The 22,235-nt window shown below is 40.9% G+C and overlaps 1 protein-coding gene across 4 annotated transcripts in view; it reads right to left on the bottom strand.

The window, feature by feature from the left end:
- The window catches only part of trpm7 (transient receptor potential cation channel, subfamily M, member 7), a 191,139-nt gene that overhangs the window by 25,839 nt on the left and 143,065 nt on the right, over positions 1-22,235 (bottom strand). For all 4 annotated transcript variants that reach the window (XM_072565434.1, XM_072565433.1, XM_072565435.1 and 1 more), the window contains 5 exons: positions 16,461-16,501; positions 6,339-6,364; positions 5,270-5,323; positions 4,389-4,439; positions 4,227-4,292 (listed from right to left, as the gene is read on the bottom strand). In XM_072565434.1, coding sequence (XP_072421535.1) covers positions 4,227-4,292; positions 4,389-4,439; positions 5,270-5,323; positions 6,339-6,364; positions 16,461-16,501 — 238 coding nt within the window. The remainder of the gene's footprint in view (positions 1-4,226; positions 4,293-4,388; positions 4,440-5,269; positions 5,324-6,338; positions 6,365-16,460; positions 16,502-22,235) is intronic.

Raw genomic sequence — 22,235 nt, forward strand, 5'->3', positions numbered from 1 at the left:
TTGTGGTTCAAATCCATAGCTCTCTGACAGTGGCTGGTAAAGATGATATATATGGCATGTGTGCCTTTATCGAATTGTGTACAAGAGTCAGAATAATATGTTGCAGCTTTATAAGACTTTGGTTAGGCCACAATTAGAGTACTGAGTTCAATTCTCATCACCGCATTCCAGGAAGAACGTGGAGGCTTTGGAGAGGATGCAGAAGAGGTCCACCAGGATGCGACCCGGATTAGAGGATATGAACTAAAAGGAGAGGCTAGAAACACTTGGCTTGTTTTCTCTGGAGCAGCAGAGACTGAGGGGAGACTTGATAGGAGTTCATAAAATTATGAAATGCATAGATAGTGTTGACAGTCAGAATCTTTTTCCCCAAAGTTGAAAGGTCTAAATTCAGGGACATACATTTAAGGTGAGAGGGGAAATGTTCAAAGGAGATATGAGAGTGGTCAGAACATGCTGCCAGGGGTAGTGGTGGAGCCAGATACGATAGGATTGTTCAAGAGATTTTTAGATAAGCCGATGAATACGCAAAGAATGGAGGGATACGGACCAAGGGCAGGCAGAAGGGATTAATTTAATTTGGAGTTATGTTTAGCACAACATCATGGGTCAAAGAAACCCATTCCTGTGCTGTACAGTTCTATGTTCTTTGAGATACATTATTTAAATAGATCTTGTACAGTGTGTACACTTCAATTCCAGTAGATGGTGCTGTAATCTGAATTTGTACAGCACTGGCTGGTAAGGCTAACTTAAATAAAATGATAGACCGACCATCCACACGTTTTCCACATACTCTTGAACCATGCTAATCACATTTCACAATACTCTGTTTGAAATTCAGTTCAATTGCACAAAAAAATATTATTTTCATAACTCAGATCTATTTTGTCCAATGTCTCAGTGGGATCACCCTATGAACAAAAGATATCTCTAACCTCACCTGGTATAAACAAAGAGCTGATTAAGGCATTCTATGAAGTAGATGCTTTAATTTGAATAATTTATTCCATAATTTAAATATTTGCATATCTTGGTCTCCTGCACATTTAACAAGAGTGTAACATGTATGACTTCAGGAAATTGAAAACAGCTCGAGTTAGTACAGAACAGTCAAACACACACCAGAAAGAGAAGCCCAGACATATGATAGACATAAGTAAATGGAAGAAATATGAAGCAATGGATTTTAATAGAAATAATGAGATGACAGTAACAAATTCAATAACTGAAAAGGGGTGTGCCTCAGCTGGAGTCTGCACAATTCTATATATTTGGAGCACATCAAAGGCTTAGAAAAGAGGGAAGAGAGGTTTTATTAGAATAACACCAGGGGTGGACGTCAGTTACATGGGTACTAGAAAAGTTGGAGTTGTTCTCTGTATAAAAAAGGTCAAACAGAAGATTTAACAGAAGGGTTCAAAAATCATGAAGGGTTTTGAGGACAAACTATTTCTCCCGACAGTACGGGCAGTAATCAGATGAAACAGATTTAAAATATTCAGAGGTGAGGGGACTCTGTGCCAAAATTCCATGAGTAGATCTAAAACTGACAACATACCGATAAATAAAATGATACTACAACCTAGACACCTGTATACTTCTCGAAACTGCACACTGGGTTTACATTGATTGCCTAAATATATTTGTCAGTCTTTTTAAAGAGAGATGTAACTCCTAGTACTACAGAGGATAAAATGTAATATTTTTGACTAACAAGGGAAGTTGCAAGACATTACATTCTGTCCTGAAACTACACAGATGCTGAGTGGATTGACCGTCTCAGGGAAAAAAAAACTATCAGCATAGTGTAAGGCAAACAATACTGGCCTTGATGGTAATACAGTGTACAGCAATGCTTTGGAGAGCTCATGTGCTATACTTTGAATTGTGAAATCAAGGGATTCATATCTAACAATCCTTACATATTGAAGGAGGTCTCTGTGCATTACTGGGAGTGAAATCCGACAAGATCCAAGAATGACTAGGGTTGGAATAGGTCCAGTCAAGGATAGTAGTGGGAAGTTGCGTGTGGAGGCTGAAGAGATTGGGGAGACACTGAATGAATATTTTTCGTCAGTATTCACTCTGGAACAGGACATTGTTGCCGATGTGAATACTTAGTCACAATTAATTAGAATGGACGGCTTTGAGGTATGTAGGGAAGAGGTGTTGGAAATTCTGGAAAGGGTGAAAACAGATAAGTCCCCTGGGCCTGATGGCATTTATCCTAGGATTCTCTGGGTAGCAAGGGAGGAGATTGCAGAGCCATTGGCCTTGATTTTTATGTCCTCGTTGTCTCCAGGAATAGTGCCAGAAGACTGGAGGATAGCAAATGTGGTTCCCTTGTTCAAGAAGGGGAGTAGGGATAACCCTAGTAACTATAGACCGGTGAGCCTCACTTCTGTTGTGGGCAAAGTCTTAGAGGGAATTGTAAGGGATAGGATTTATGAACATCTGGATAGGAATAATGTGATCAAGGATAGTCAGCATGGTTTTGTGAAGGGCAGATCGTGCCTCACAAACCTTATTGAATTCTTTGAGAAGGTGACTAAGCAGGTGGACGAGGGAAAAGCGGTAGATGTGGTGCATATGGATTTTAGTAAGGCGTTTGATAAGGTTCCCCATGGTAGGCTACTGCAAAAAATACAGAGGTATGGCATTGAGGGTGAGTTGGAGGTTTGGATTAGGAATTGGCTGGCTGGAAGAAGACAGAGGGTAGTAGTTGATGGTAAAGGTTCATCATGGAGTGCAGTTACGAGCAGTGTTCCGCAAGGATCTGTTTTGGGACCATTGCTGTTTGTCATTTTTATAAATGACCTGGAGGAGGGGCTAGAAGGTTGGGTGAGCAAGTTTGCGGATGATACGAAAGTCGATGGAGTTGTTGACAGTGAGGAAGGATGTGGCAGGTTACAGCGGGATATAGATAAGCTGCAGAGCTGGGCAGAAAGGTGGCAAATGGAGTTCAATGTAGGTAAGTGTGAGGTGATTCACTTTGGTATGAGTAACAAAAAGGTGGGGTACTGGGCTAATGGTCGGATACTTGGTAGTGTGGATGAGCAGAGGGATCTTGGTGTCCATGTACACAGATCTCTGAAAGTTGCCACCCAGGTAAATAGTGCGGTGAAGGAGGCATATGGCGTACTGGCTTTTATTGGTAGAGGAATTGAGTTCCAGAGTCCTGAGGTCATGTTGCAGTTGCATAAGACTCTGGTGCGGCCGCATCTGGAGTATTGTGTGCAGTTTTGGTCGCCATACTATAGGAAGGATGTGGAGGCACTGGAACGGGTGCAGAAGAGGTTTACCAGGATGTTGCCTGGTATGGTAGGAAGATCGTATGAGGAAAGGCTGAGGCACTTGGGGCTGTTTTCCTAGGAGATAAGAAGGTTTAGGGGTGACTTGATAGGGGTGTACAAGATGATTAGAGGTTTAGATAGAGTTGACCATGAGAACCTTTTTCCACGTATGGAGTCAGCTATTACGAGGGGGCATAGCTTTAAATTAAGGGGTGGTAGGTACAGGACAGATATTAGGGGTAGATTCTTTACTCAGCGAGTCGTGAGTTCATGGAATGCCCTGCCAGTAGCAGTGGTGGACTCTCCCTCTTTATGGGCATTTAAACGGGCATTGGATAGGCATATGGAGGATAGTGGGCTAGTGTAGGTTAGGTGGGCTTGGATCGGCGCAACATCGAGGGCCAAAGGGCCTGTACTGCGCTGTATTTTTCTATGTCCTATGTTGTAATAAAGACGAGACAGCAATTGCCCACTATCTGGTCACCGTGGTGATGCAGATTAGAAAGGGTGTCCATTGCATGTAACCACTACACATTCCAGAGTATAAAAAAAAGTTACAAATGGACTACAAAAAAAAAGTTATAACTAGTAGCAGCACACTGCAAACTAATAAATGAGCAATGCAACTGAAGCCTGCTTGAGAAGGAGAATTAGAAGGAAATAGAAAACTAACAGATCATATTTAATATCTTAAGAGGAACTAAGGTTTGCTATGTAGAAATCTTAAGACTGCAGTTGATTATTCCAAGATACTTTGATAAAAGTTATTCCCATGTAGTACAACTGAGAAGAATAGTTAATTTTACAATATATTTAACAGAAGATGTTGAATATGGAGCAGTAGAATGTATTAGCTGAACAAATGGCCAAACACAATATAATCTCGTTAAAACATTCGTTCTGACTGGATTCAATACTACCTATACTCACCTCTGTTTGGGAGGGGAGTAAATGGAATGCTCTGAGAAAGCCTCATCAAATTATTCCTCTCAACAGCTGTTAAAAAGAAAGATACACGTATCTCATTAGCCAATTTATTGAGGCATCTTTCATGAGATGTGTTTTTAAAAATATTTATCTAGCAATTCTGACCTGAGTAATAGTAATTGACATCCAGTACAGGCTTGAAAGGAGATCCGATCACTGAGATAGAAATTAAAAATAAGATTAAATCTTTTGAAGTAAAATTAAACGGAATTCTTACAACAGAAGGGAGTATAATTTTGATAAAAACATAGAAAACAGGTGCAGGAGTAGGCCATTTAATCATTTAAGCCTGCATTTATCATTCAATATGATTGTGGCTGACCATGCAATTTCAGCATCCCACTCTCACTTTCCATACCCTTCAATCGTTTTAGTCATAAAGGCCCACGTCCAGCTCTCTCTTGAATATATCTAACGAACTGACCCCAACAGCTTTCTGTGGGAGAGAATTCCAAAGGTTCACAATTCTGAGTGAAGAAATTTTTCGTCAACTCTGTCCTGAATAGCTTCTTCCCTTATTCCTACATGGTGACCCCTCATTCTGGACTTCCCTAATACTGGGAATATTTTTCCCACACCAAGCTTGTCTGGTCCCATCAGAATTTTATATGTTTCTATGAAACTCCCCCCTCATTCTTCTAAATTCCAGTGAGTACAAGCCCAATCAATCCAGTCTTTCTTTGTCTGTCAGCCACCCTAGGGATCAGTCTGATGAACCTTTGCTGAACTCCCTCAATAGCAAGAATGTCCTTCCTCAGACTAGGAGACCAAAACTGCACACAGTACTCGAGGTGTGGCTTCACCAAAACTCTGTACATTTCTATTGCACCTTGCATCATTTTTCTATAAATACTAATTAGGGACATATGAGACAGGATTATCATCTTCTCTGAAGAATTCTCCAAAAATATTGTTTTGTTGCAAATCAAAAGCCAACATATTGCTCAATATTTTATAAAAGCACTGAAAATGTAATTTTATCTCACCTCCCATCTTCTTGTGTCTTGGATGAGATTGATGAGGATTGTAAAAGTGTTGTGCTAAAACAAATGAACAACATTAAGACACAAATATATGAAACAGCTACTCTCAACAGTCAAAGAGAGAGGGGACACAAAATCCTAAGACTGCATTAAAGCCACTTATTTTAAAATGATACACATTTTGAATTTCTTGCATGTGATTTAAACAAATATTGTTAAATAAGTTTCCATATCGATACCAAAGTAACCTGCAATTTCTAAGGAGCAATGAGACAGAAAATTATTAGTGTTCATTTTGCAGTTGAGGCCAGAACTTACAGCTTTGACATGCATTTGAACATGAGGGAACAAGACAAAAAAAGTATCAGTGGGTTTGTTGTAAAGTTAACTCTTGTAGGTTTCCATGCTGGTCCTGTACAATTACTTCAAGTGTTGCTCCACATTCAAAGCTGATTTTAAACATACTATGCATGTAATGAGGGCAGATAGTTATGCCAAACAACCTGGATATACAGAATGACCCACCTGAAATGGGTTTTGCCTGCATAGGACAAGTCAGTTATGCAGAAAGAAAGCTGCAATATTAAATATAGCTGATGAAAGAAATAAGATTTAAGGTGCGTATAAAGGTCTTGTTCCAAAATTCACTCCAAAAGGAATGCAATTATGCCTTTTTGACAGAGTACATTCACTTAAGATGCAGTAAACAGATTGTAAAGAGCTTAGCTGTTAAAGGCTTATTGGAATTAAGCCTTAGGGTTTATGCTAAATTTGAAATATTACTACAATGTTATTTCACTTATGAAAATCAACTTGAACTCAACACAATGAGCATCAACATATTTAACATTTGTTAGAATGTGGTTCATGCGCACAAAACAGCTTGGGCAGTGAAACAAGGTGTGCCCTATAGATCAACGTGTCATTTAAACCTTCTAAATGAAACAGGTGAAAGCCAAACGCCAAGGCTCATAGCCTTGTGACAGTGTATTAGAGCAAGATACTTTGCATTCTTAAAAGGTTAGTTTTTGGAAAACGTGACATAAAACTGAACTGAAACGTAAAGTCTTACCATTTAAGGCATCTTCACCAACAGCCCTGAAATACAAAAGTTAACAGTTTTGGTTTTACATTTATTTTGGCCAGATACAAATTATATTGAATCAATTCTGTAAACATATAAAAACATGTTATCCAATACAAATTAATTCGCCAACAATAGAAATCAATCTTACTCATACTGAAGTTTAATACACTTGGTGTTATGCATTAACTTGGAACACAAATGTGAGGTGTGTCATTAGACATTTTTCACTGTACTATGTTTGTGTCATTGAAAAGATTAGTCCTTTATATTATAACAACTGCTGGTCTCCTTTTCGGAAAGAGTAGATCCTATTTAATCGAAATGTTTTGGCACTGCAGCAACTAAATAATAAATTGTCTTGTCTTGTTCTTGTATTTTTAAAAATGTTCTTTTAAAAGAGTTTTTTTTGGATATTACAACAAACACAAAACAACAATTCACAACAGGTCAAAGAAACCCACTAATTGCATAAATAAATAAATAACAACTAATTAAAAAACCACTATAATAATACTAATGATAATAATATGGCTCAGTGAAACAAAGTAATAGCCCTGAATCATCAAGAGCATAAATTTATACATATTCATGTGTTCACAATTCCTCCTCTGTGGATACCAGATTCATAAAACAGAATCGTTATGACTATATAAAGGCCCTTACTAGTGTGGCAGACACATCTGTGCCCAGGTCCAACAAGGGTCACCATGTTTTATAGAAATTTTCTGTTTCATGGTGCACCATGCTTGCGTGAAAATCCAAAGAGATGTGCTCCATGACCAGCTTATACCAACCTGACAACCCTGGGGGATTTCCAGACACCCATCCTAACAGGATGTTCTTTCTTGCACAAAAAGTGAAGATACGGAATAGCTTTTTTGTTGTATGCGTCTAAAGGAGGTACATTACCTAAGCCAAGAAGAAGAGATAACAAATCCATCTCCACCTGTCCCCAAGACCCTCTCTATTTCACCTGCCACAGCACTCCAATATGCCTCAAGCCTGTGGCAAGACCAGAGACAATGAGTGAGAGTGCCTGTACTCATTTTGCACTTCGGACATATTGAAAATACTCCCACTTTAAATTTTGAGACACAATCTGGAGCCAAGTGGACACTGTGGAGAAATTCAATTGCAAGGCATGGGTCCTATTGCAAATCGAGATCCTTCTTGCATTTTCTAAGATATCCTCCCATGCCTCAGAGGAGACCTCAATGCTAATTCCCTCTCCCATACCTTATAAAGCCGCTCGGTCTCATCTGAGGAGCCTTCTCCCAGCAGGTGATAAAGAGTGCTGATAGAAAGTATACTTTTACCACTAAGCACCCTCTTCTTTATGGGGTAAAAACAATGACTGCAGATGCTGGAAACCAGATTCTGGATTAGTGGTGCTGGAAGAGCACAGCAATTCAGGCAGCATCCAAGGAGCTTCAAAATCGACGTTTCGGGCAAAAGCCCTTCATCAGGAATAAAGGCAGTGAGCCTGAAGCGTGGAGAGATAAGCTAGAGGAGGGTGGGGGTGGGGAGGCATCCTTGAAGAAGTTTTCCTTCTCTCTCTACAAGAATCTCAGGGAGTCCCTCTCCCACTGCAACTCCCAGGTCTATGCTACTTTCTCCCCACCCCCACCCTCCTCTAGCTTATCTCTCCACGCTTCAGGCTCACTGCCTTTATTCCCGATGAGGGGCTTTTGCCCGAAACGTCGATTTCGAAGCTCCTTGGATGCTGCCTGAACCGCTGTGCTCTTCCAGCACCACTAATCCAGAACCCTCTTCTCTATATCGGATCTATAAAGAGTCAATTAGGACTGTAGTTCTTTTTTGAATCTTACCCCAGATTTGGAAAAGATCCCTCCTAGGTATCTCACATTCGCGAGCTATCAATGAGTCCCCTCAAACAGGCAAGTCACAACCCTAGCTGCCCAAAGTTTAAACCCCAGGTCCATTTCCCCAGCTGAAAACCCGGCATACCAACTATAGGCGTCAAAAAAGATGTTTTAGTAATTAGTGAGTTTTTGAGAAGATTTGTAGCTCAGGTTGAGGTTCTAGATGTAAGTTTGCTTGCTGAGCTGGGAGGTTGGTTTGCAGATGTTTCGTCACCATACGAGGTAACATAATCAGTGAACCTCTGGTGAAGAGCTGGTGGTATGGCCCGCTGTTTTTGTATGTTAGTTTCCTTGGGTTGGTGATGTCATTTCCTTTGATGATGTCATTTCCTGTTCTTTTTCTCAGGGGGTGATGAACAGGATCCAAGTCAATATGTTTGTTGAGAGAGTTCGGTTGGAGTGCTATGCTTCTAGGAATTCTCATGGGTGTCTCTGTTTGGCTTGTCCTAGGATGGATGTGTTGTCCCAGTCGAAGTGGTGCCCTTCCTCATCTGTATATAAAGATACTAGTGAAGAGTGGGTCATGTCGTTTTGTGGCTAGTTGATGTTCATGTATCCTGGTGACTAATTTTCTGCCTGTTTGTCCAAGGAAGTGTTTGTTACAATTCTTGCAAGGTATTTTGAAATGACATTAGTTTTGCTCATTGTCTGTATAGGGTCTTTCAAATTCATTAATTGCTGTTTAGTGTGTTGGTGGGTTTGTGGGCTACCATGATGCCAAGAGGTCTGAGTAGTCTGGCAGTCATTTCCGAGATGTCTTTGATGTAGGAGAGTGGCTAGGGTTTCTGGACGTGTTTTGTCTGTTTGTTTGGATTTGTTGCTGAGAAATCGGTGGATTGTGTTCATTGGATACCCAATTCTTTTTGAATACACTGTATAGGTATAGTGTATTCAAAAAGAACAGGTGTTTTTGGTATCATAGTAGCCCACAAACCCACTAACACACTACAACAGCAAATGAACTTGAAAGACCCTATGCAGACAACAAGCAAAACTCATCATTTACAAAATATCTTGCAAGGACTATAACAAACACTACATTAGATAAACGGGCAGAAAACCAGCCACCAGGATACATGAACATCAACTAGCCACAAAAAGACATGACCCACTCTCACTAGTATCCTTACATACAGATGAGGAAGGACACCACTTCGACTAGGACAAGCCAAACAGAGACACATGCGGGAATTCCTAGAAGCACGGCACTCCAGAGCTCTATCAACAAACACATCGACTTGGATCCCATTTACCACCACCCCCCAACCCCGAGAAAAGGAAATGACATCACCAACCCAAGGAAACCTAAACTACACAAATAAAAAGCAGGCCATACCACCAGTTCTTCACCGGAGGCTCGCTAATTAAGCTACCTAGTATGGTGACAAAATGTCTGAAAACAAACCTTCCAGCTCAGCCAGCAAACTTACATCCATGTTTTAGCCATATTGCTCTCACTCTGTCGCATTGCCCTCCATGCTTTAACAGTATTAATAACTATTGGGCTATGGTAATATTCCTTAACTGTCCTCATTTTGTTCAAGAACAGCAAGATAGTAAGAGGACATCTTGCCTGAGATGCTTCAATGTCTAACCATAGTGAGCAAGGGTCCCCCAGGGCCCAGTAACTCATCTAAGATAGCAACAAGCTTAATTGATAGTTGTTGATATCTGGGGGGGTCCACTCCTCCCAGTCTATGGGGTAGCTACAGTTTAGTCAGTTTAATAAGGAGCTGCTTGTGTCATCAGATAAAAGAACTGAACTAGCCGTTCAGTCTCCTGAATATTTGTTTAGTAAAGATCAAAGGGAGCATTCACATAGGGTACAGGTGGCGGGAGAGAATGTTCATTTTATCGAGGGCTATCCGACCAAGAGATCGGAAGCGCCTCCCATCTTTGGGGGTGTTGTTTAATTCTATCCAATAAATGGGCACAATTGGTTTTAAATAGCCAATCAAAGACAGGAGTAATGATAATACCTAAGTACAGAAAGCCCTCCTGTGACCATCTAAAGGGAAATCAAGATTCATCCTCATGGCCAGGCATTTGCGGCAGGCCACCCATGGGCATGGCCTCCGATTTCGCAAAGTTGATCTTGTAATCCGAGAAACCGCCAAATTAATGCATTGTATCAGATGAGGTCCCAATACTGTTGGGGTTGACAAAAAGAGAACAACATCATCTGCATACAATGCAACCTTATGTGACTTTGTTCCCACTTATGGAGCAGATATATTGGGATCCCTACATTTGGCCTCTGCCAGTGGTTCAATCATCAATGTGAAAAGCAATGGTGATAGGGAACAGCCCTGTTGACTGCCCCTAAGGATATTAAAATTGCTTGACCACCCACCATTGGTGAGAACCATGGCCAGATAGTCACTATAAAGAATGCTTACTGCTCTGATAAAGACCTCACCCAAGCCAAACCGCTTTAATAGTGTAAAAAAAAGTCACTCAACCCGATCAAATGCCTCCTCTACACCTAAAGAGAAGTCACTAATCCCTACACTGACCATTGCTGACATACTTGGATCACATTAAGTAACCACTTGACATCATTAGAGGATCTGCGGTCCTTTGTAAAACCAGTCTGATCCTCCTTAATAATACAGGGTAGCACAGTTTCCAGTCTCCGTGCAAGAGTCTTAGATAAGATTTTGAAATTGACATTCAGATGTAACTTGGGTCTAGAAGCACATTCCTCCAGGGCCCTCCCTTTTTTTAAGGATAAGAGAGATGTTTGCCTCTCAAAGATGGTGGGAGGAGGCCACAACCGTATGAATCATTAAACATACTAAGCATTGGTCTTGACAATATACTTTTAATTTCCTTATAAAATTCATGGAGGAGCTGTCTCACAGCCTCCTGCACTGACAATGGGGCACTAAGGAGAGACTCTTGTTCAGGGGTCACACCCGGGAGATCCAGATACAAAAGAAAAAGACTCCATTCTAGCCCATTCACCGTCACAACTTTCAGACCGGTACAGTTCAGAGCAAATTTCCAAAATGCTGCATTAATCCTTTCAAAATCACTGGTAAGGTTTCCAGTACCTTCCCTGATCAAGGTGATGGATTGAGGAGCACTCCTTTTCCTGGCAAGATACGCTAAGTACTTCCCTGTTTGTCACCATGCTCAAACATTTGTTTTGCAAAAGTAAGCTCCTTTATAGCTGTCCATGTGAGCATGGAGTTCAATGTGGACCAGAGTGCTGTGATCCTCTGTAATTTAGCCAGCAAGGGCCTATCAAAGTACGCCTTCTCAGCTGCCTTCAACCATGTTTCGAGCAAGTGTTGCTGCTCACCCTTCTGCTGTTTCTTACTGGCAAAATAGGAAATAATTAACGCCTGGCACAGGCTTGAGCAGTTTCCCAGAGAACGGATGGATTACTGGTCGAGCCTGAATTAATGTCAGAAAATCCCTGAATTCATTGGAAAAGTACTCAATAAACTGCTATCCTCAAGAATGCAGTGATTCATTCGCCAGCACCCGAAGCTAGTACAGTATCCTTATTCTTGACTATCAGGTACACTGGGGTATGATCAGAGACAGTAATGTTGTCAATTGCACATGATACCAACGAGCCCAAATGCGCTGTGGAAGTCAAGAAGAGATCAATCCTGATACAACATTTGTGCAGATTAGAAAAAGAATGCAAAATCTCTGCCTGTAGGGTGAAGGCATCTCAAGACATCCACCAATCCTAGTTCAACACACAAATCCATTAGTTGCTTAGATCGTGATAATGATATCGGTGGGCCTTTAGGCAATCTGTCTACTGTAGGATCTATTAGACAATTAAAATCCCCCCGCTATAATCATATGGCAAGATGCGAGACTCATCAATTTAGAAATTGTGTCTACCAGGAGCCCAAGAGGGTGGGCTGGGGGACAGTAAACATTTAAGATCCCATATTCTTCCCTATTTATCAAGGCTTTAAGAATTACACATGTTCTGTGTGTCTTTAATACACTCTAACAACTTAGATGGGAGATTCTTCCGAACAAGTATGGCTACTCCCCTATTCCTGGCATTCAAAGATGAGAAATAAACCCAGTCATACCCATTCTGCTGCAGTTTAAAATGTTCTGCATCATTTAGGTGTGTCTCCTGCAATAAGTATTGAGTACAGGAGTTGGGAGGTCATGTTGCGGCTGTACAGGACATTGGTTAGGCCACTGTTGGAATATTGCGTGCAGTTCTGGTCTCCTTCCTATCGGAAAGATGTTGTGAAACTTGAAAGCGTTCAGAAAAGATTTACAAGGATGTTGCCAGGGTTGGAGGATTTGAGCTATAGGGAGACGCTGAACAGGCTGGGGCTGTTTTCCCTGGAGCGTCGGAGGCTGAGGGGTGACCTTATAGAGGTTTACAAAATTATGAGGGGCATGGATAGGATAAATAGGCAAAGTCTTTTCTCTGCGGTCGGGGAGTCCAGAACTAGAGGACATAGGTTTAGGGTGAGAGGGGAAAGATGTAAAAGAGACCGAAGGGGCAACTTTTTTTACGCAGAGTGGGGTACATGTATGGAATGAACTTCCAGAGGAAGTGGTGGAGGCTGGTTCAATTGCAACATTCAAGAGGCATCTGGATGGGTATATGAATAGGAAGGGTTTGGAGGGATATGGGCAGGGTGCTGGCAGGTGGGACGAGATTGGGTTGGACTGAAGAGTCTGTTTCCATGCTGTACATCTCTATGACTCTATCAGAAACTGATTATAACAAATTCTGTTCAACTTGAAGGTGAGTATTTGTGCTGTGTAGGTGCAGCACATGACGTCAGACTGAACTATTTTCATGAATAGATGCTGTATCAATAAAATTACAGATTCTGATCTGGGGATGAAAATGTATTTTTAATTTCATTTCTTCAAGCATGATGACAGAAAATACTACAATTAAGAAAACTAAATCTAGCTTGGATCAATTATTTTCCCTGAAATGATAGAACTTCTTATTTCCAGTGTTAAACAGCATAGCCCTAATAACTAAATTATGCAAAAAACAAGAGTAGGTCATTCAGCTTCCTGAGTCTACTCATCATTTAATGAGATTATCAATGATCTGATTGTAATCTCAAATTTGCATTCCTACTAAGTCCAGATAGCTTTTCACCCCTTTCCTTAACAAGAATCTACGTTAGACCATAAGACATAGGAGCGGAAGGAAGGCCATTCAGCCCATCGAGTCCACTCCACCATTCAATCATGGCTGATGTGCATTTCAACTCCACTTACCTGCATTCTCCCCGTAGCCCTTAATTCCTTGTGACATCAAGAATTTATCAATCTCTGCCCTGAAGATATTTAGCGTCCCAGCCTCCACTGCACTCTACGGCAAGGAATTCCACAGGCCCACCACTCTCTGGCTGAAGAAATGTCTGCACATTTCTGTTCTGAATTTACCCCCTCTAATTCTAAGGCTGTGTCCACGGGTCCTAGTCTCCTCGCCTAACGGAAACAATTTCCTAGCATCCACCCTCTCCAAGCCATGTATTATCTTGTTCTGTCTTAAAAATATTCCAAGACACTACTTCTACTGCCTATTCAGAGTGTTTCAAAGATTCACCACCCTGAGGGGAAGAAATAAATCACCTCAATCAAGTGACTCCTTATTTTTAAACAATAATTCCTACATCTACATTCTCCCATAGAAAAGAACATCCTAATCATATCTACCATCACATTCCTTCATGATTTTATGTTTCAAACAAGTCACCTCTTACTCCTCTGAACTTCAACTGATTTAAGCCATTCTTCATAACTGCCTCCCTGTATCCTTTTTTAAACAAGTTAACCAATACTGTATATGGTACTCCAGATACGGTCACAACTGAAGCATACCTGCCTCCCTTCTGCATTCAAATCCACTGAAGATTGCAAAGACTATGTTTATGCTTTAGGCTGTGAAAGTATGAAAAATTACTGCTTTGGACCCAGGGACTGTGGAAAACAATTTTGTGTTTTAAAAAAAGGCAAACAGAGCTCATTGCATTTTGTATCTACAATGTTGCTTTGTTCAAGCAGTGACGGAGAAGGTTAGAGTCCTCAGTTCTAAGTGTGTGTGTCTCAGACATTTGCCCAGTGACAAATGTTTGACTGGTTTTTCAACCAGGAGCAGTTGTGCATGTTTCGGAGCAATCACCATGGTAACAATTTTTTGATTGAGCAAGTAGCTACAGCTTTGTGTTCGGACAATATAGCTTGAAGGAGCAAACATCTCACTCTTGCCCTTCTATGACTGGCAAAGTCAAAAGAAAATCTCAAGTAGCACGTTACTTTCCTGCTCTCTCTCTCTTTCTGCAAATTCCCTTCTTGAAAGGCAAGAGGGAAAACAGGCAAACTTTAAAAAAATTGAGAACTGATATGTCCACAAGCTTGGATCCTCAACAGAAAATTCAGAACAACCAGAAGGGAATGGACAGAAAACATCTGATTGACATTTGTCGTCTAGACAGTGCCAGACTGTGCTTCACTGACACTTTTTTTGTTTCTTCTCCACCCATAACAATTGTGTCTTGTCTTGTTTCTTTGTATGTTTATACCTCTGTGGGATTTTTTTTAAAAGGAGAAAAGTTATAAATTACTAATTTAATTTCTTTCCTGCCACGGATTGATATCAAATTTCAACGAACAGTTGTTTCCTTGCTAAGTACAAAAACCTGAGTGTTTACTTTTAACCTGGGTTTGGCAGGCAGATAAATTGGACAGTTTAGATAACGTGGTTAAATCTTTTCACATTTGTGATGACTCCAGGAATATGGGGTTTGATTTCCAGTGCACGATTCCAGTGTGCTGTGACAGCAATATTCTATTAGTTTTTGTAATTACTTGCTGTATCTGCACACTATCCTTTTGAAATTTATACACAAGGACATTCAAACCCCTCTGTATCTCACACCACGTGTGAATGTTTCTTTTGCATTCTCCCTGCCAAATTGTACCATTTCATACTTTCCCATGTTATACTTCATTTATCGCTTCTTTGTCTGCTCACTTAATCTATACCTTTTGATGCCTCCTCATGACTGCTTCATAACTAACTTCCCTACCCACATTTGTTTCACAAATTGACAGCCAATCCGTCCATCTCTTCTTGCAGGTTATTTATAAAAATTGTAAACAGTTGAGGTCTTAGCACTGGTCTCTGTGATGTACTACTTGTTACATCTTGCCAACTTGAAAAAGACCAATTTATGCGAACTCTCTTCTTCCGGTTAGTCAGCCAATCTTGTAACATGCCAATAGGCTGCCTCCAACCATGAGTGCTTATTTTCTTTTGATATGGCACTTTATCAGATGCCTTCTTGAAACCTTTTAAGTAATAAAGGACATTCACATTGTATCCATAGCACATGTTAATTTGTCAAAGAACTGCAATTGATTGGGTAAACACGATTTCCTCTTCACAAAATCATGTTGACTCTACCTAATTACTTTCATTTTTTTTCTAAGCACCTTGCCATTTCCATTAAAATAGAAAGCACATTCCCAAAACAGATGTTAAGCTAACTTGAAAATAGTTTCCTTCTTTCAGCTTTTTTGAATAAAGAAGTTACATATGCTACTTCCAATATACTGGGACCTTTCCCATGTCTAAGGACTTTTGAAAACTTAAAATCAGTGCATCAACTATCCCATAGCTATTTCTTTATTGTCGCAGGATTAAGTCCATCAGGACACCTGAGTGTCTGCAGCTTCAAATTCAGTATCACTTCCCTGATGTTTGTAATTATCTCAGTTACAACTGCTTGTGGGATGTTGTATCCATTACAGTGAAGACTGATGCAAAACACTTGCTGAATTCATCTGCCTCCTTATTTTCCATTATTAATTATCCATTCGCATGCACTGTAGGACCAATGCTCACTTATTTTTCAAATATTCCTATAAACCCTTGCTTTTATTTTTACATTTCTGGTAAGCTTTCTCTTATATTCTCACTTTTCACACTATTAGCCTGAGTCATCTTCTAAAAATTCTGTTCAATGTTCAAGCTATCAACAAAATGAGTGTTAAATGTCGCACATCAGCAAACAAAAATGCTCAGTGTTATTAATGCAGTCATCAGGTCAGGATAAGAAATTCATTTAGACGGTAAATAGGGACCATTGCAGTACATCTGGGTGAATTCAAATTGTACAGTAAAATTATAAGTTACAACTATAAAAGATAAATCCAGTCAATGATGTACACTGCTAAAATTAACATTCCATTCACTTACATTTGACAACTGGTTGCAATTTGTCTGTCTTCAAGACGGTCCTACAAATAGAAAAAGCATGCTCATGTTATATCCAAATATGTTAGCATTGTGTGTTTTTTAGAACCTTGTTCACATGTGGTGTGAAGCTTACATGATAACAAAAAGTCAATCACAAAATCAGAAATCTGGAAGAATAAACATAAACCAAAGCAATCAGAGGCATCTTCCTTTTGCTATTTCCCTTCCCTCTTCTTTGTTTAAAAGCAGTTCATCTAAAATATATTCCTGGGTAATCTTTCATCAAAGCTATAAAATGAATATTTTCTCTACCAAAGCTGCCTTATCTGCAGAGTATTTTCAGCACTTTGTATGTTAGTTCATTTTTCAACTTGTTGAAACTTGCAAGCAAGAATGCAGTGTTTACGAGATTAGATGTTTGCTTTCCTGCATCTGAATATAATTTCTGTAAAGCACTGCCACTCAATGCTGTTACAATCTCAGCCGATGTCAATACTGGACAAGTCAGATTCCAGACAGAAACATGGCTTGTTAGATCCTAACCTTGCTTCTTTTTATACTGAGGAGGCAACACACTCACAAATGTCTGCATTATACTTTTACCACAAAGAATAAAACATTGTTTAAACAAGAAAAAACACTAACAAGATGATCAAAGTGCTAGAGAAAGTCAATAGGTCTTGTAGCATCTGTGGAGAAAGAAACTGAGTTAGCATTTCATAGTCATGACACAGAAACAGACCCTTTGGTCCAACTTGTCCATGCTGAACAGGTTACCCAAACTAAAGCAGTCCCACTTGCCTGTGTTTGGCTCATATCCTTCGAAACCTTTCCTACTCACTTGCCTATCCAAATCAAATGCAAACCAAATCTTCTTCAGAGTTTCAGAAAACTGCCAGACCTGTTGCATTTCTCCAGCACCGATTTTTAAAAGAAAACGTACATATCTCTACATCTGAAGCATTTTGCTTTTATTTGAATGAACAATACTGCACTAGATAAAGTTGGAAAGATGTTATTATCAACATCAACTAGTTCAGTTGGTTCGACAACAGATTTGCAATGCAGAATGATGCCAATAGCGTGGGTTGAATTTCCACACCTGAGGTTAACATGACTTTACCCCCTTTTAAACCCAGTAATTTCCTTACAAACACTCAAACCTCATATAGCACAGAAACAGGCCCTTCAGCTCACCTGTTTACGCTGACCAACAAATACTAAGCCACACTAATCCAATTTAGCTGCACTTGGTCCATGGCTTACTGTGCCCTATTCCCATTACTCTAATGCTTCTTAATCAGGCTGGCACAGCTGCTACCAGCTTCTTAGCAGCAAATTTCTGTGCATTTATTGGATGTTGTTTTCTTCAGCTGGTATCTCTCCTCATGATACCCGAAACAGACTGCAAACCAAATTCACTATTAAATTCTTTTAACTCAGTTCCCAGCTGGCTTGCCTCCATGACATGTGCCCCAGACCCCTGTTGCTAGGCAACAAGCTTTCTCTTGCATATCTTTTAATGCACTGAATTATTTGATACCATCTCTTCACTTCAAGGCTGTAAAACCTTTAAGATACATGCAAACAAGCTTCTAGACTTCTCAGCATCAAGCTCCTGAGAATACTAAAACCCACATTTCCTCTTTCTTGACACACAGAACATGAAATGAACTTTAAATTATACACTGTTCTTAACAATGTATTTCACAGTATTGAACAAATTATTTTTCAATTGTTCTTGGCAATTTTTTGGCTGTATCATGCAAATTCGTACATCTAACTTGAACTCTCATAAATTGAAGCATTTTTAAAGGGGCTCAACTTCACAGCAGTCACACTATAAAAGGCAGCAATTTCAATTTCTCTAGCAGTGCACATTTTCAGGATATCCAAAATATTCCATAACCAATCCTTGTTTTGGAATCAAAACTGCTTTAGATAAGGTTGCAGCAAAGAGTTGAAGCAAAGGCAAAACACTTTTGCTAGAATCAAGGAAAAATTTGTCGATCAGCGCTTCGCTAACAAAGTTTCTTAAGTAACTGAGTAATATACTTGATTGCAGTCAACCAGACCTGAGAAACACATCTAATCAAGGTTTGAGGTGAAACAAATAGCTCGTCAACAATCCTGCACACACTGGACAAAAACTGACCCTTCTAAACTACAGCATCCCCAGTTATTATTTGGAAAGTTAAGGCCCCCATAACAACAACTCTGTTACTTTCGCTCCGACCTGGAATCATCTTTGCAATCCCTTCCTCGATATCTCTGGACTTTTCAGAGGGCTACAGAAAACCCCCAACAGGGGGACCTTTCCTTTACGGTTCCTAACCTCAGTAGAAGAGTCCTCATCAAACGTCCTTTCTGCCACCGTAATAACTCCTTGACTAACAAGGCCACGCCTCCCCCCTCTTTTATCACCTTCTCTGTTCTTACCAAAACATCTAAACCCTGGAACCTGCCACAATCATTCCTGCCCCATCTCATCAATGTCTCGAAAATGGCTACAATATCGAAGTCCCAGGTACAAACCCATGCTGCATGTTCACTCACCTAATTCTGGATGCTTCTGGCATTGAAGTAGACATACTTCAAACCACCTTCCTGCCTGCAGGGTGAATTCTTGTGACCTTGAAACTTTATTTCTGACCTCGCTGCTCTCAAACTCCTGTACATGGAGCTACAGTTTAGGTTCTCATCCCCCTACTGAATTAGTTTCAATCCTCCTGAAGAGCATTAGCAAATTTCCCCCCAAGGAAATTGATACTCCTCTGGTTCAGGTGTAGACCCTCCTATTTGTAGAGGTCCCATCTACCCCAGAATGAGCCCCAATTATTCAGGTATCTCTATCCTTCCCTCATGCACCACCCCTGTAGCCACGTGTTCAACTCCTCTCTCTCCCTATTCTTCACCTCGCTAGCACGTGGCACGAGCAACAAAGATAAGAACTCTTTGTTCCAGCTCTAAGCTTCCACCTCAGCTCCCTGAATTACTGCCTTACATCCCCATCCTTCTTTTACTTATGTCGTTGATGCTGATGTGGACCATTACATGGGGATATCCCCTCCTCTTCGAGGATTCTGAAAACACAATCCAAAACTTCACGAACCCTAGCACCTGGGAGGTAACATACCAACTGCAAATCTCTCTTTTCCCCATAGCATCTCCTATCTGTCCCCTTAACTATGGAGTCCCCAATGACTAATGCTTTGCACATCTACCCACTTCCCTTCTGAGCAACAGGGACAGACTCTGTCAGAGACCTGTACCCCTGGTAAATTGCACCACGCCCAGCAGTATCCAAAACGGTATACTTGTTATTGAGGGGTACGGCCACAAGGGATCCCTGCACTGTCTGCCTGTTCCCTTTCCGTCCCCTGACTGTAATCCATCTACCTTTTTCCTGTACCTGAGGTGTGACTACCTCCCTGTAACTCCTCTCAATAACCCCCTCCACCTCCTGAATGATCCAAAGTTCATCCAGCTTCAGTTCCCTAATGCAGTTTCCGAGGAGCTTGAGTTAGCATGGACACTGGTGACCCTTACCCCTCACATTCTACTGAAGGAACATTCAACTGCCCTACCGTCTATTCCCACTGTTCTGAATTCCCAATCTATATACAAAAAAAACTAGTTACCTTACCAAATCGGCACTCAGGACCTTTTTGTCTGGTTAGAGGAGGATGATGAATGGGAGACACTACCTTCCCGGCAGCCCCGGTCCTTGCTCCCACTGCTGCTGTTTCGAAATTTGAGGCCATTCCTCCCACAAGGTAAGCTTTTAAACAATTAACTTAACTTCCAGGCAGTGGTGGGAGTGAGTAGGATGGTAGTAACACTACTACTCTTCCTTCAATCTGAAATATAATTCTCATTGTGCTTTGGTTGGCTTTTGTCACCCATATTATTCACAACAATCATGACACTCACCATTCTGGAACTTTACATGAGTTGAGCTTAATAGTACATCCCTATACTCACTCTCAAGCAGCTCAGAATTTAAAGAACAGAGAAGAAAATTTACAGCCCAGGAACAGGCCCTTTGGCCCTCCAAGCCTGAGCCGATCCAAATCCAATGTCTAAACCTAGGTCAATTCCTAAGCAGCTGTATCCCTCTGCTCCCCACCTACTCATGCATCTGTCCAGATGCATCTTAAATGAATCTACTGTGCCTGCCTCTACCACCACTGCTGGCAATGCGTTCCAAACGCCCACCACCCTCTGTGTAAAGTACTTGCTGTGTGTATCCCCCTTAAACGTTTCACCTCTCACCTTGAAAGCATGACGTCTCATTATTGAATCCTTCACTCTGGGAAAAAGCTTATCTCTATCTACCCTGTCTATACCCTTCATGATTTTGTAAACCTCAATCCCCTTTTCTCTAATGAAAATAAACCTAACCTACTCAACCTCTCTTCATAGCTAGTACCTTCCATACCAGGAAACATCCTTGTAAATCTTCTCTGCACCCTCTCCAAAGCGTCCACATCCTTTTAGTAATGTGGCGACCAGAACTGTACACAGTATTCTAAATGCGGCCGAACCAATGTCTTGTACAATTTTAACATGACCTGCCAGCTCTTATACTCAATAACCCGTCCGATGAAGGCAAGCATACCATATGCCTTCTTGACCACTCTATCCACCTGTACAACAACCTTCAGGGTACAATGGACCTGCACTCCCAGATCTCTCTGCCCATCAGCTTTTCCCAAAGCTCTTCCATTCATTGTATAATTCGCTCTAGAATTAGACTTACCTAAATGCATCACCTCACATTTGTCTGGATTGAAATCCATCGGCTATTTTTCTGCCCAACTCTCCAGTCTATCTATATCCTCCTGTATTCTGACAGTCCCTTATGCTTTCTGCTACTCCACCAATCTTCGTGTCATCTGCAAACTTGCTGATCATACCAACAGTGCCCTCTTCCAGATCATTCATGTATATTACAAACAACAGTGGCCCCAACACTGACCCCTGTGGAACACCACTGGTCACCTTTCTCCATTTTGAGAAACTCCCTTCAACTACTACTCTCTGTCTCCTGTTGCTCAACCAGTTCTTTATCCACCGAGCTAGAACACCCTGCACACCATGTGACTTCACTTTCTCCATTAGTCTACAATGAGGAACCTTATCAAATGCCTTACTAAAGCCCATGTATATGACATCAACGGCCCTTCCTTCATCTATCAACTTGGTCACTTCCTCAAAGAACTCTATTAAGTTGGTTAGGCAGGATCTCCCCCACACAAAACCATGTTGCCTATCACTGATAAGCCCATTCTTTTCGAAATATAAATAGATCCTATCCCCCAGTACCATCTCTAGCAACTTTCCCACCACTGACGTCAGGCTCACTGGTCTGTCGTTACCCAGAATATCCCTACTACCATTCTTGTACAGGGGGACAACATGAGCAACCTTCCAGTCCCCTGGCACCTCACCTGTATTTAAGGATGCCACAAAGATATCTGTCAGGGCCCCAGCTATTTCCTCTCTCGTCTCCCTCAGCAATCTGGGATAGATCCCATTCAGTCCTGGGGACTTGTCCACCTTAATAACCTCTAGCCTACCCAACACATCTTCCCTACTTATGTCAACGTGATCCTGACTAATCAAACTTCTATCTCTAATCTCAAAATTCATCATGTTCACTGAGGAGAGGAACACGGATACAAAGTAAATCATTCAGAATCTCACCCATTCTCTCAGGTTCTTCACACAGCCTTCCTTCATTAACCTTTAGTGGACCAATCTTCTCTCTAG

The sequence above is a fragment of the Chiloscyllium punctatum genome, chromosome 48 (genome assembly GCF_047496795.1).
Source record: "Chiloscyllium punctatum isolate Juve2018m chromosome 48, sChiPun1.3, whole genome shotgun sequence".
NCBI lineage: Eukaryota > Metazoa > Chordata > Chondrichthyes > Orectolobiformes > Hemiscylliidae > Chiloscyllium > Chiloscyllium punctatum.